Source organism: Diabrotica virgifera, chromosome 7 (assembly GCF_917563875.1).
Source record: "Diabrotica virgifera virgifera chromosome 7, PGI_DIABVI_V3a".
NCBI lineage: Eukaryota > Metazoa > Arthropoda > Insecta > Coleoptera > Chrysomelidae > Diabrotica > Diabrotica virgifera.
In genome coordinates this window covers 39,318,577-39,334,106 of record NC_065449.1, presented here as the reverse complement: position 1 = coordinate 39,334,106, position 15,530 = coordinate 39,318,577, and the positions used below count along the sequence as shown (strand labels likewise).

The window sequence follows — 15,530 nt, the reverse complement described above, 5'->3', positions numbered from 1 at the left end:
GAAGATATAGTAAAATTTATTAAAGCACAAAGACTGAGATAGTTTGGACACATGCTAAGAAGAGAAGAAGACGCATTAATTTGGAAGACAGCAAACTGGAAACCAGTAATAAACAGACCAAGAGGAAGACCACACAGAAGATGGAAAAACCAACTACTAGACTACTAGAGGATATATTATCAAATATGGAAATTGTAAAGAGGAGAGAAAATATTTATATGTTATAAATTTGTTTTTGGATCAGCACGTCAATGACGTAAACAGAATGCAAGTAGAATAATCTGATAACCTTGACCATGTTATTAGAACCATCGTGATCGTAAATGATTCGCATCAAGTAGTAGATACGATCACGAATTGTCATTGTACCTGGTACGACGATGTTAATTTAAGAAACAACCAGTGGCTATTTTTACATTATGTTACATAAGTATATATTGCGGGATATAATTACTTTTCTATACTGCAATTTTCTTTTGAGTAAACAAGTTTCTAACATGGGCATGGATATGGTGACACCATTCAGGTTAAACGCCTTGCAAACTACTCTAGACACATGGACATGATTTTTTATGACTTTTCAATGTAATATATTGGAATGGACACTAAAAATTAAGAAAAAAATCTTTTGCAATGTACTATTTTTTTGAGAATAAGTCACAATGTAAGTTTGAAATTAGATTTATTTAACGTCTCGGCTTCCACTTTGGAAATCATTATCAAAATACAAAACAACAAAAAATTAAACAAATTTAGTTTTTTTGCTTGGTAAAAAAATCGGACATCTTGGATTTTAAAGCACCCTAAAATATGTCTGTGTAGATATTGGCATTGAATCCGACCCGGGCCGACCGTCACATGTAACACCGTTGCCGTATCCTCTATTTTTTCATACTATCACGTTACAATTTTTTGTGATATTATATTTGTGTGTGAAATGTATCATTTTTGTGTATTTTAGGTATGTTCTAATATGTTATGTATATATAGGTTTTTACTTGATTATTTTAAATCATTGTGACGTTTAACTTGCTAGAAACCTTGTAATATTGTGTACCTAATGTGTTAAAAGTAAGTAGTTTTGAAACACCAATTAAGTAAAGTTTATTATGTTGTTGTTTTCACCAATTTTGAAAAAATGTGAAAACATTGAATTGTCCACGTCCGTCTGTCCGTCCGTCCGTCTTTTCTGTCTGTTTGGAAACTCAACTCCTTCGTCATTATACCAGGTAGAATGACAAATGAGGTGTCAAATGAAAGCTTATAATCCAAGGATGGTACTAAAGATGAGAAGTTTGACATATGCTGTCTGTCCGCCTGTCCGTCCGACCTGGTATAGTGACGGAGGAGTTATATTCGCGGACAGACAGACAGACGGACAGACAACCTAGGTCTAATTTCTCACCTTTACTACTATCCTTGGATTATAAACTTTCAGTTGACACCTCATTTGTCATTCTACCTGGTATAGTAACGGATGAGTTATACTCGCAGTCGGACGGACAGACGGACAGACAGCCTATGTCAAACTTCTCATCTTTAGTACCATCCTTGTATTATAAGCTTTCATTTGACACCTCATTCGTCATTCTACCTGGTATAGTGACGAAGAAGTTATATTCGCGGTCGGACGGACAGACGGACAGACAGCCTATGTCAAATTCCTCACCTTTAGTACCATCCTTGTATTAAAAGCTTTCATTTGACACCTCATTTTTCATTCTACCTGCTATAGTGACGGATGAGTTATATTCGTGGTTGGACGGACAGGCGGACAGACAGCATATGTCAAATTTCTCACCTTTAGTACCATCCTTGTATTATAAGCTTTCATTTGACACCTCATTTGTCATTCTACCTGGTATAGTAACGGAGGAGTTATATTCGCGGTCAGACAGACAGACGGACAGACAACCTAGGTCTAATTTCTTACCTTTAGTACTATCCTTGAATTATAAGCTTTAATTTGACATCTCATTTATCATTATACCTAGGATAATGACGAAGAAGTAAATGTTATTCTTGTAGGTATATTTAACATTGATTGAAATTATGAAAGAAATATATAGAAAACAGCATGGCAACACTGTGATGCACAAATATAAAAATGCAGCTACATTCAGCTGTGCCAGCTGTGCGTTACATAGGGTGCTTTAAAATCCAAGATGTCCAAAAAATCCTTCTAATGATTTAGTTTTATCTGACTCATTCATAATGAAAATTTGCCATTATATATTATATACTGTATTATAATATATTATATATATTATATAATATATTATATATTATAACATTTATGAGTTGCCTTCCTGGGACGACTTTATTGGAAGATAGTTTCACGTGCAATGATCACAGTACAGTTCTCGTGTTAGTGATTCCACAGTAAATCACGAGGGAAAAAACCTCATGATACTATCCCAACATGATAAGTATTTGGTCTTTCATTCAGTAGCAACAAAAACAAAATTTGTTTAATTTATTTATATTTTGTATTTTGATAACGATTTCCGAAGTGGAAGTAGAAACGTCAAATAAATCTAATTTCAAACTTAAATTGTGGCTTATTCCCAAATAAAATACTAAATTGTATAAGATGTCATAAGGAAATAGCTTCAGAACAATATTAAAAACTCTTTTAATTACAAATATACAGTATTTTAGCAATATTGTCATAACTGTCATCATAATTATCACTATTCGTTATCGTCATCAATATTTTTAACCGTCTAATATTCAAAATGAGCGTTTTTATTTTTATTCAAATTTCTCTGTTCTATGGTTTTTTAAACCAATTTTCTTCAGCTTTTTCCGAGTCATATGTCTAAGTCGTCTTTCCTTTGCGATTTCTGAGCTCTTAAGAGCTCTGAAGACATTATTTTTATTTTGATAGTCTCTTTTTCATATTGTTAATTGCTGCTCTAGCTCGTTCTATTCTCGCCTTCATTTCTATGCCCTACTCCTATTTTGCTTTTAAGTTGCGTTGGTGCCAAGGTATAAATAAGATTCTATATTAGTGTTTTACAACCTTTTGTGGGCCATGGCTCCCCTTAGCTTTCCTTAAATTCCTATGCACCCCTCCTATGTATTATATATTATAATTTTTAATAAGTATTAAAAAATTGAACTGTTGAAAGATTTTTCTATATTAATTTATTATTTTACTTTGGTGAGATTCTTGTACTTGATGTTTGCTGCACAGAAATTTTATATTAGGTTCCAATTTGGTTAGCTTCAGTCTCAAGTCTTTACGTTGTGTTATATCCAGCTCTTCTTTTATTTACCAGAAAATCACGTACAGCACTGAATTCACATTCAGCTAAACATGAAGGTGGAAATGGTAGCAAGAGTTTTCTTGCACATTTGGTTGGATTTGGATATTTGATTTCTGTTTCCTCGCAAAGCCGTGCCATCGTTCCTTTTTTATTAAACGAATTTTTACCTGTCTCATTATTCTGCAATTCTGCGAGTTCTTGATATTGCACATTTGATATATCAGACAAATCCTCTAACATTGGCTGCATTATCAATGTTCAAAATCAATTTGTTTTAAATCAGAAAATCTTTATTTTAGTAAAGCGGTATCAGTTACTTCACATTTTGGTAGTCGATGAAACTCTTCAAACTTTTTCAGAGGGTATCGAACAACTCCACAAATTTTTACAAGCATCTAAGGTAGGCACCTTACTTCAGTATGAAGTAGACGTCGTCTCATGGGGTCTTATTTTGTTCTTCACAAAATAGCTTGAAGAGACGGGCACATTTGGTATTAGTTTTAATAGCATTAACACACTCTATTACTGAATGCAGTACTTTGTTTAGAACAGGCAAGATGTTTTTAGGTACCCATTTTTCCCTATGGATAACATAATGCACAATAATCATTTCTGGATTCGCATCTTTCATCAATTTTAAGCAGCCATTTTTCTTGCCCAGCATATTAGGAGTACCATCTGTATCACAAGATTTTAACAAACAGAACAACAATTTTTTAACAAACTACTCTTTATCTTACCGTAAATTATCAATACGGCCTCACTGTCTCTTAAAGTTGATTCACCATTTTCACTGACAAATTTCTTATTTTCAGCTTTTCTACAAGTTGTTTTTCAATATCTTTACCCATTCCATCTATTCTTCTGCTAACACTATTGTTACTAAATTGTCATTTTCACTGACAAATTTCTAATTTTCAGCTTTTCTACAAGTTGTTTTTCAATATCTTTACCCATTCCATCTATTTTTCTGCTAACAGTATTGTTACTAAATTGCAAAGCTTTTACATATTTGTCATATTTTTCAAGAACCTAGAATTTTAGTATGAGTTTTTCCTGTTTAAGTGAGTAATAAAGAAATTTAATAATTTGCCTCAAGAACACGATAATTAGTTAAAGTATGAGCAGTAAACAGAGATTTTAATGTTGATCTTTTTTCAAAATTTTAAGTTTGACTTGACGCCGAAAACATTTAGTTGATATTTTGGGCTAGCGAAATACCTAACAATTATTTACCGTAATTATTTAAAAAATTGCTTTTGTCGATAAATTTGGTGCCGAAACCTAGCATTGAATTTAAATGACCAGTTGCGAAAGGGTTAAACTCCATTTTCGAATTGCCCCCCTTAACAATCAAATTGCCCACCTGTGGGGCGTGAGCCCCACTTTGGGAAACACTGTTCTATATATGGTCAATTAGTATGTTAAAAAAAATTTAATTGGAAAAAAACTTTAATTAAAATCCCTTTAAGGCCTACATCACAACAGAACGTTTTCGATTTTCTTACAAAATCATCATCAGTGTTATAATAAACAAGTTGAATGCCAGCTAAGCCACCAAAGAAATACCAGGGTAATAATCCTTTAAATGGTATGTAGTTACATTAAAGTGGACATTTGTTTAAAACTTCCATAGGATAGATATAAATAATTAAGAAGTATGCCCTTAGGTAAGGTATGGACCTTTCCATCACGTGGGATGTAAATTGAGTTGATTACATTACAACAATTTGATGGCAACTGATCACAATAAATTTCATCTTTTTGTTTCGCCCCTGTAACTTATTAAAATATATATTAGAGAAGTTTTCAGGGACTTTCTGCCCTCGGTAAAAACGTAATCTTTTATTCTGCGTTTAAACTTTTCAAAAATAATTATTAGTTTTCTCAGGATTCGAAAAAAATGAATGCATTTAAAAAGGATTGTAGCCAAATTTTGCGCCTACCCCCTTAATATACCCAACACCCAAACAAACCAATTGTGATTACAAAATTATAGGTATTTTTACGTATAATATCGAAGGACGTTTTCTATTATCATTAAATTAAATTACCTTTAATCAAAATTGGTTGTAAAATATCTAGTACCATAAATACAGACTAATGATGGTAATAATAGAATAATAGAATTAAATTAGGTAAAATGGAGTTAAATATATATAGTTATTTATGATATTATGATGCATATAATAAATATTATGCATTTAAAATTAATTTCACAAAAAAATTCAGAACAAATTACCAGTTCATTAAAGGATATTAAGCTAAAAATAAGTAATGAACCAAATAATGCAAATTATAATTTTTTGGGTTACGGGTAATATATAGTGTGACCAACTAATCCGAAAAATCCGGGACATGGCCCGAAATACGAAGTGGTGTCCAGGCGTCCCGGGCAGGGTTTCCGGTAGTCATGTTGATTATAGTTACTTTCGAGTATTCGTTACAAATCGTTACTTTTGTATAAAGTAATCATTTACAGTATTCGTTACTTTGATCTTTGATACTATGATTACTTTTGTTACTTTTGTATTTGAGTACCCGTAATCATATCGAAAATCGTATTTCTCAGTAGGTAGGTATTTTGTATAAAGTAATCATTTAGAGTATTCGTTACTTTGATTACTATGATTACTTTTGTATTTGAGTACCGGTAATCATATCGAGAAACGTATTTCTCAGTAGGTAGGTATCTTGTATCGGTATTCCGATATAACAACGACCTGCACCGATCTGTTTAAGGGATAAAAATGATTTAATTACTATGATTACTTTTGTTACTTTTTTATTTGAGTACTGGTAATCATATCGAGAATCGTATTTCTCAGTAGGTAGGTATTTTGTATAGGTACATATTCCCATATAACAACGACTTTCACCGATCTGAAGGGGTAAAAATGATTTGATTACTATAATTTGTTTTGTTACTTTTGTATTTGAGTACCGTTAATTATATCGAGAATCGTATTTCTCAGTAGGTAGGTATTTTGTATAGGTATTCCGATATAATAACGACCTTTACGAAGTACGAAGTAATCAAAGTAATAAAAGTAACCAAAGTAGATACAATAATCGTTACTCGCTCTGATACGATTGGTACGAAGTAATGAGAGTAATAAATGTAATCAAAGTAGATACAATAGTCGTTACTCGCTCTGATACAATTGGTACGAAGTAATCAGAGTAATCAAAGTAGATACAATAGTCGTTACTTGCTCTAATACGATTGGTATGAAGTAACTAAGTAATCAGAGTAATCAAAGTAATCAAAGTAGATACAATAGTCGTTACTCGCTCTGATACGATTGCTACGAAGTAACGAAGTAATCAGAGTAATCAAAGTAACGATTTGTCTCTCTGTATAGTAATCGTTACTTTCGGTATTCGTAAATAACGAGTACTTTGTAACGAATAGTTACTTTTTCAACATCACTAGTTTCCGAGCCATCCGAATTTTCAACGTTTTGGTAAAATTCTATTTTGAAATTTTGAATACGTTATTCTTCTAAGAATTGACATAAAATTGAATTGGTGGGACGAACAAAAGTCGGCAATTTCTAGAGTGTAATACTAATACCACATGCAAAAGGCATATTTTATATCGTGGCATTATAGTTCTACGAAAACTAAAACGGTGGACTTTTTTTCGTTTCTTTATTTTAATTATCGGCTTCTGAAAAAAAAATGGACCGATTTTCATTGAAAAGTCCCGGATTTCAGGTATTTTTCAGCCTTGTCCCGGATTCGACTGAATTGGAGTTGGTCACACAAGTATTATATCATAAACAAATTGCGGTAGCAAATCAATTTTTGATTAAATTTTAGGCCTATTCAGAAAGCCTCTTTGAAAATTGTAATTGTTTTTTTTTCAAAGTCAACCAAATATTCATTTGGTAGAGTTATAATATTATCAAACCACAGAGACAAGGGGTTCAAGAGACAAGAGAGACTAGGGCAGTCGTATGTCCTCTAGCTCGGATCCGGTTTCATTTAAAATAACTATCCTCTTTGGAAATACGATGAAAGTTTGAAATTGAAGACGATTTCGAACATGATTCCAGCTGAAAAAGTTTATTCATTTGTATAAAGTTTAAGAGTATAAAAAAATAATTGAGCTGATAGCATCAATGTTGTATGAGAAAACCTTGCTTTCAAAATGACAACTGAGTGCTGAAAAAGGGCATCTTTGCTGGCTCTAATTATGTGAAATAAAAGCGACTGTGTCGCAAATTATTCGGCAGAATACAGTAGGATTAGTTGCCCATATTAAAAGGAAAAATCAATAGAAAGAAACTGCCACGATTAGTAAGTCAATAACATATCGAGGATACATCATATATGTTTTAAAATAACATACATATAAAATCAGAGTTTGGTGTTAGTTTTGAGAGTAAACTAAATATAAAACCAAATACTTCCATGTCGGGATAGTATCATGAGGTTTGACCACATGTAGTGGTCAATCAAACTAAAATTGTGGCTCATTTCCAATTAAAATAGTAAAAGGCAAAAAAGTTTGTCTACAGTGACCCTGTCCAAATTAAGGGTTCTAAACAAATTATAGGAAAAGTACTTTATATGTAGATAGATATAAAAGACTTGTTTTTTAAATATAGGTACTAATGTTTTATTTTTGTTTTCAGGCATACATGAAAATGCGTAGTACTTCAGTCCAAATAGCCAAGATTATAGCAATAACCGTCGTAGCTTGTTCTGTAATTTTGGGAGGATTCTTGCTAGCTTCTGCCTACGTCTCAGCTAATGCTTCATGCAGGCAGTTGGAGCATGAACTTGAGCTCCTCAGCGAAGCTGCAGACAGGTTTCAGTCCCCATTGCAACCCGAAGCGCTTATCCAAGTAAGTTCTATCTTTTCTCTATTGTGAAATATGGTTAAATAACCTCATAAACGTTGGTTTGTTCTTTATCGGATATAATTATATAGGTAGCTCTTTTAGCCTTTGTACTTATTGCTATCGTGCTATTGGAACAATGCGTTGTATATGTTACGGGCCAAACCCGATTTCAGGACAAACTAGTTTGACCTAGTATGGTGGTACCTGGATATTTACTATACTGGAATGGGGTTTGTTTAACAGGAAGGCACTATGTACTCATAACTTCTTTATTTGGTTAAACTAATACCGTATAAATGTATTCAGTTGATAGGTGACATTATTCTGCTCTAACGGCAGCAACCTCTCAAACCTAACTAACTAATTCGACTGACCCACTAATCACTCAAATCTGATCGTGTTCCCATATTTATCAAATACTTCGTTTTGTAAATATGTATGTATATATTCTCGTTAGTGTGTCAAAATGAATAATCACAACCTTGTTGAGTAAGCAAAACGTGGACTTTAACTAAGGTGTTCTACTTTGCAATTATTATAACAAATATGCGTAATATTTATTGTTTTATAAATAAATATCTAACGAATAGTTTAAGGTAATTTAAGGATTTCTAAAATATCTAAATAATGAGATAAATCCCATTATATCATCCCCCTTAGAAAAGAAAATTTTCTGAGCCATGTACCGTGATTCCTTTTTCCTCCCCGAAGAGAAGAAAATTTTCTTATTATCGTTGTTCTGAAGCTATTTCCTTGTGGCATTTTTATAATTACGTATTTTTTATGGGAAATAAGCCACAATTTTATCATTAAATATTCTTATTATCATCATCAACTGACTACGTTATATGTATAGATTTATACAAATTTTTACAAAAAAAATATATAAACAAAATTTACAAATATATACAATTTATTTCACTAATTATCAAACATCGTCTATTCTTAGTTAATTCTTTTCTTGTGACTCGCGAAAATCTATACTTAGAAATTGTATTTTATACTTTACTTTAATTTCAGAGGTTTAAAAAAAATTACAACTCCTAAATTTGAACTTACTTGTTAATTCTACTTCTTAACTAGACCTTTAAGACAAATCTTTTGATCTTCTCCAATTTTTAATATTCTCCTTTTAGCAATTATCTCTTTTTTCTTCTTCTTCTTCTTCTTGTCTGGTACTTCACAATAATTACATATTTCTTCATTTTGTTTATACTTAGTACTTTCTTCATAGTGTACTATTAAACAAAAATCTTCTTCTTCTTCATATTTCTTCATTATTTCTTTATCACTTACTTTATAAATTCTTCATTTTCTAGCCCTTACCTACTCGGTGGGTAGTTTTTCGCAACTTTGTATCCTTGCATTTGCTTCCGGTCCTTTTGCACGTCCTTAGTCGTGAGAAGGTTTGTTCCAAAAAGACAAAATTGATAGTTGTGCGCTTAAATAAATCTTCTACATCTTGCATCCCTAATTTCCTGTCTGAACCTAGTGCTCCCCCTTAGTTGAGAATAGGATTACTTCAAAACAAAAAATGGGTATGCTAATATTTTCTAGAGCTAAGTGCTCTAGATGCAAAAAGTGCAGAAAAAGCAGAAATACATCAATCAAAATAAACTTATTTACGTACTCGTATGGTTAAAAATAATTATATTATTTCTTACCATATAAAATATAAGAATTGTTATATTTCTATTAAAATAAAACTATCGATTAAGATTATCTATGTCTATATATGATATGTATTTCTCAAAACAAAATATCTTCTAAATTAGTGAAATACTTTTAAAACTTAATAATATACGAAAAAAATTTTACCTAATTTACTTATATTTAAGTGAAAATTAATAATTCTAGTTCTTCTTAAATGATTATATTTATATTATATTAATAAAAAAATTATTCATATCTGTGAGACTGTATATGCAATTTAAAAAAATAGCTAAAAGTTACTCACGATTAGGTACACATTTGTCCACTAGGCATTGTCCATTCCTTTCCATTTGTCCTCTTGACGTTTGGGCGTGGTCCCAAGTCTCCAAACCTTCGTCCATGTCGACGTCTACCATTTGGACTCCCTTATCGTTGGTCTCTCCAGCTCCATATAGTCTCCATTCCATCTAACGATACCAATTAGTATGGGGATTGGTACTTTACCCCAAATTTTCTTCGTTTCCTCCAGTTTTTTGCCATATTTGTTCCTGTTGTCTACTGCCTCAGAAGTCCAGTCCGTCTCTCAGGTCGCCATATGGTGGTACCTGGATATTTACTATACTGGAATGGGGTTTGTTTAACAGGAAGGCACTATGTACTCATAACTTCTTTATTTGGTTAAACTAATACCGTATAAATGTATTCAGTTGATAGGTGACATTATTCTGCTCTAACGGCAGCAACCTCTCAAACCTAACTAACTAATTCGACTGACCCACTAATCACTCAAATCTGATCGTGTTCCCATATTTATCAAATACTTCGTTTTGTAAATATGTATGTATATATTCTCGTTAGTGTGTCAAAATGAATAATCACAACCTTGTTGAGTAAGCAAAACGTGGACTTTAACTAAGGTGTTCTACTTTGCAATTATTATAACAAATATGCGTAATATTTATTGTTTTATAAATAAATATCTAACGAATACTTTAAGGTAATTTAAGGATTTCTAAAATATCTAAATAATGAGATAAATCCCATTATACTAGGTCATACTAGTTTGTCCTGAAATTGGGTTTGGCCGGTAACATATATACCAAACATATTGGTTCATTTATTGTTAATACATATCACCATATACATATAATCTCTCTTCAAACATATTACTCGCTTAATTGTTTTTTCCAATATCCATATATAGCCCAATAAATGACCGTTTTGGAGTGTAATTTCCAGGGGCAACTCCGAATTGCATGAAAATTTGGATTTAGGTTCTACTTACCCTCCACTTCAAAGTTGAATTTGTGCTGTTGGTTGCTTTTACTTGGGGGGTGACATTTACCCCTTCTCGGGGGGTGAAAAACGCGTGTTTAAAATGAGGCCGGAAATGGATAAATTGACTTATTTTAAGCACCTTTTGTTCTATAAAGTTTTTTAAGTAAGTCAATACTTTTCGAGTTATTCGCGATTTAAAATGTTGATTTTTCGACAAAAAACTACGTTTTCAGACCGTTTTTCCCAAATAACTGAAAAAGTAAATATTTTATCAAAAAAATGTTTTTATCAAAAGTGTAGCCTATAAAAAAACGAAAAAAATGATGTACCAGTAAAGCCTACAAATTGAGTAGAAGCAAAGTTGTAGCTCATGAAAAATACGTTCTTATTCGTCTAATTCCAAATCGAATAATTCAACGCGAAATCACGGAAGAAAGAAGAGTTTTCGGGAAAACCTTATTAACATTTTTATAGTATCAAAAAAAGCTTATTATTTGTTTTTTACAAAAGTTTACAGCATCAAAAATAAACGAGTTACACTGAAAAAACAAAGTTGGCCCCTTTTTTTTGGTAAAAAAATCGTGAAAACCTCCCTCTATTTAGCACCCTAAATGAAATTAATCGTTTGGCTTTACCATATATTTTAACTGTATGTGTATTGTTTATATGATCTGTAAGATTGATTGGTTTGAAGTGCTTATTTTTGAAAACATTTGGTTTTATAGTAAAAAAAAGTTTCTAAAAACTTTTGAAAAATTTAATTTTTTCAAAATAACTTAAAAAGTATTAGTGATAAGAAAAATCTTAAAGAGTAAAAAAATGTAGGTTTTGCTATTATAAATATGCTAGTTTATTTTGTTTCTCCGTAAGACAAAAATTGGTTAATATATGGCTGTTCAAAATTTGCATACACTCATGATTAGTAACCCATTCAAGCTTTCTTAATTATAACCCTTTCAAAAATAAACACTTTAACCCGGTGAGACTGACAGATCATATAAAAAATAGATAGGTAAGTAAATTGTTTGTAAAGCGGTAGCGATTAATTTCATTTGGGGAGCTAAACACGGCGAAGTTTTCATGATTTTTTACAAAAAAAGAGGGCCAACTTTATTTTGAGCGTAACTCGCTTATTTTTAATGCTAAAACTTTTGTTAACAATTAAAACAAAGCTTTTTATAAACACTTTAAAAAAGTTTAAATAAGTTTTTCCCGAAAAGTGCTTAATTTTTCGGTGATTTCACCTTGAAATATTCGATTTGGAATTAGACGAATAAGATCGTATTTTTCATGAGCTACAGCTTTGTTTTTATTCGATTGATAGACTTTTCTGATACACCATTTTTTTGGATTTTTTATACGCTACACTTTTGCTAAGGATATTTTTTTCGATAAAATATTTACTTTTTGAGTTATTTGCCAAAAAACCGTCTGAAAACGTAGTTTTTTGTCGAAAAATCAAAATTTTCAATGGCAAATAAATCGAAAAGTATTGACTTACGTAAAAAACTCTATAGAACAAAAGTTGCTTAAAATCAGCCCATTTATGCATTTCCGGTCTTATCTTGAACGTATGTTTTTTCACCCCCGAGAAGGGGTGACTGTCACCCCCCAAGTAAAAACAACCAACGGCACAATTTCAACTTTGAAGTGGAGGGTAAGTAGAACCTAAATCCAAATTTTCATGCAATTCGGAGTTGCCCCTGAAAATTACACGGTATAGCCGAATTTCCCGTTCATTTACTGGGCTAATATTCGTTTTCTCCAATTTCTTGTCTTCGCCACCCTATTTTTTCTTTCTATCGATTTTTTGTATAAAAAGTTAGTGTAAACATCTGGCTTGAACTTTTTTTATGATTGTTAGTACAAACATTGTTTAGGAATTTGAATTTCATAATTTCTCTCAAGGTCAAATTGAAGGATGTTATCCACTTATTGTATGCAATAGGAATATCCACCTAGGAATAGTCAAAATGATCGAAAATATATACGAGAACAGCACAATACAAGCAAACGTAGAAGAAGAATTAAATGACCCAATTGAAACAGGCAATGCGATAAGAAAGGGGGATTCCTTGAGCCCCCTATTTTTCAACCTATTGTTCAACTATTATTCAGGATGAATTAATAAAAAAAAATAAGAGCGAAAAAAGGATACCAAATGGATGAAAAACAACTTAAAATGATTAAAATCTGCTATGCAGACGATGCAATACTAATTTCTTAAAGTGAAGATAATTTACACCAATTTAATACTGCCAGAAAATTTAACACGTTACTTTCCCCAAAAAAGGCCGAATGATGTACATAAAATGAGTTGGAGTTTCAGATAATAGAACAAATAAAACGATGGAGTTTAAATATTATAATAGGCATCACACAGATAACATTTAGCTACAGAAAGCTCTAAACAAAAGTGGAATATCAAGTGAATAGAGCAAACAGAGCCGCAGAATACCCGAATGAAACAATATGGATAAACAAAAATATCGAGAAAGAAATAAAAGGTAGACTTTACAAAACAGTCATCAGACCAATAATGATATACGCTGCTGAAACACAACCTGACACAGAGATAACAAAAAGTATATTAGAAATGGAATAGATGAAAACCTTCAGAAAAATGTAGATGGTAAGACACTACGAAACAGGGCCAAAAGTACAGTTATACGATGGAGATGCAATGTGAAGAATATCATAGACTGCGTAAGAAATAGAAAAGTAGAATGGAAGATCATATAGCTGAATGACAACAAATATATGGCTAGAGACAGTGCTCCAATAGTATCACAAACAGTGGGAATACCACGAAAAGGATGGAACTTCAACTTACAGCAGGAACATTAAAAACAAACATATTTATCTCCACACAAAAATAAGAAGACAATTTCTCTGTATATGGCTGTAATTACTAGAATACAATGAAATGACGAATCCATACATAGATTTTATACGTTGTCCATTTTTAATTTTTGTACTATTTTTCAAATTTAAAATTTTGGTTTATTCATTTTTTGGTTGCGGTTAAACATCAACTTAACCTAATCTAAACACTTAGTAGTTGAAACATTCTCTAATCAGGTGTAACTAACTAATGATAAAATATAAATGGTTCGATCTACATAGCGATCAAATTAAAAATAATCGAAGTCTAGCAAAATTAAAATAACCGTTCGACTAACTATTTTCAACTAATTGGAATCAATTGCTAAAGTAAAACGTATTATTTTTTAATTTTATTGGCAACACGGTTCAGTGAAATCAATTGAAATCAATAAAGTACCAATACAGGTTGAAAACGGTAGCGCGATGGAACATTAGATACGTTCAAAACAAATTGTATCTTTTAAGGCGGAGATACATATGCGCTCTGCTCGGTGTGCGAGCCGCTCGCGCGCAGCGTATTCGTCAGATTAGTACGTGTTTTCAAGTGACGCACAAACGGCACGCACACGGCGCACCACGATCTAAATTCTGTCGGTTTTTCAACAAACGCTTTGATGGTTCGCAATACGTATTTGGACGGGTTTGCGAGTGGTTTGTTGGTTTTGGCGCGCATGAGTTGAATATTTGTTAGTAATGGAATGGTCGGAATTGTCGGAAGGAAATTGATGTTTACCGTGGAAAATCATTATTGTGGGATCCTTAATAAAGAACCATTTAATTTAAAGAAACAACTTAAATCCGATCTGAACGGAAATAGAAGCTGAAATAAAAAAATGTACATGCGGACCTTTTTAAAAAATGTTAGTTCATTGTTGTACTAAAAATAACATGTATTAAAAATAAGATTTACTATTTTATTTGGGCATAAGCCACAATTCGAGTTTGAAATCAAGTTTACTTGACCTTTCGACTTTCACTTCGGAAATAGTTATCAATATCAAAAAAACATTCATAAGCAGATATATATTATGTGTCACCGGAAAGCGAAATAGGTAACGCACGACTTGGAGAACCTATAGTTTTCTAACTTCGTGTCTGGTGAAGCAACGCAGTTGAAACAAGCGGATATATTATTATAATTGTGTCACCGGCAAGCGAAAAAGGTAAGGCACAACTTGGAAGACCCAATAGTTTTCTAACTTCGCTTCTGGTGAAGCAACAGAGTTGGAACAAGCAGATATATTATAATTGGGTCACCGGAAAGCCAAAAAGGTAACGCACAACTTGGAAGACCCAATAGTTTTCTTACTTCGCTTCTGGTGAAGCAACGGAGTTGGAACAAGCAGATATATTATAATTGGGTCACCGGAAAACGAAAGAGGTAACGCACAACTTGGAAGACCCAATAGTTTTCTAACTTCGCTTCTGGTGAAGCAACGGAGTTGGAACAAGCAGATATATTATAATTGGGTCACCGGAAAGCCAAAAAGGTAACGCACAACTTGGAAGACCCAGTAGTTTTCTAACTTCGCTTCTGGTGAAGCAACGGAGTTGGAACAAGCAGATATATTATAATTGGGTCACCGAA

General features: G+C 32.3%; 1 protein-coding gene across 1 annotated transcript in view; it reads left to right on the top strand.

Annotated features, from left to right (window-relative positions):
* Window positions 1-15,530, top strand: part of LOC114329313 (transcription factor SPT20 homolog) — a 176,753-nt gene that overhangs the window by 121,099 nt on the left and 40,124 nt on the right. Inside the window, exon 2 of the mRNA XM_028278355.2 lies at window positions 7,916-8,128. Within this exon, the coding sequence (XP_028134156.2) occupies window positions 7,916-8,128 (213 nt within the window). The remainder of the gene's footprint in view (window positions 1-7,915; window positions 8,129-15,530) is intronic.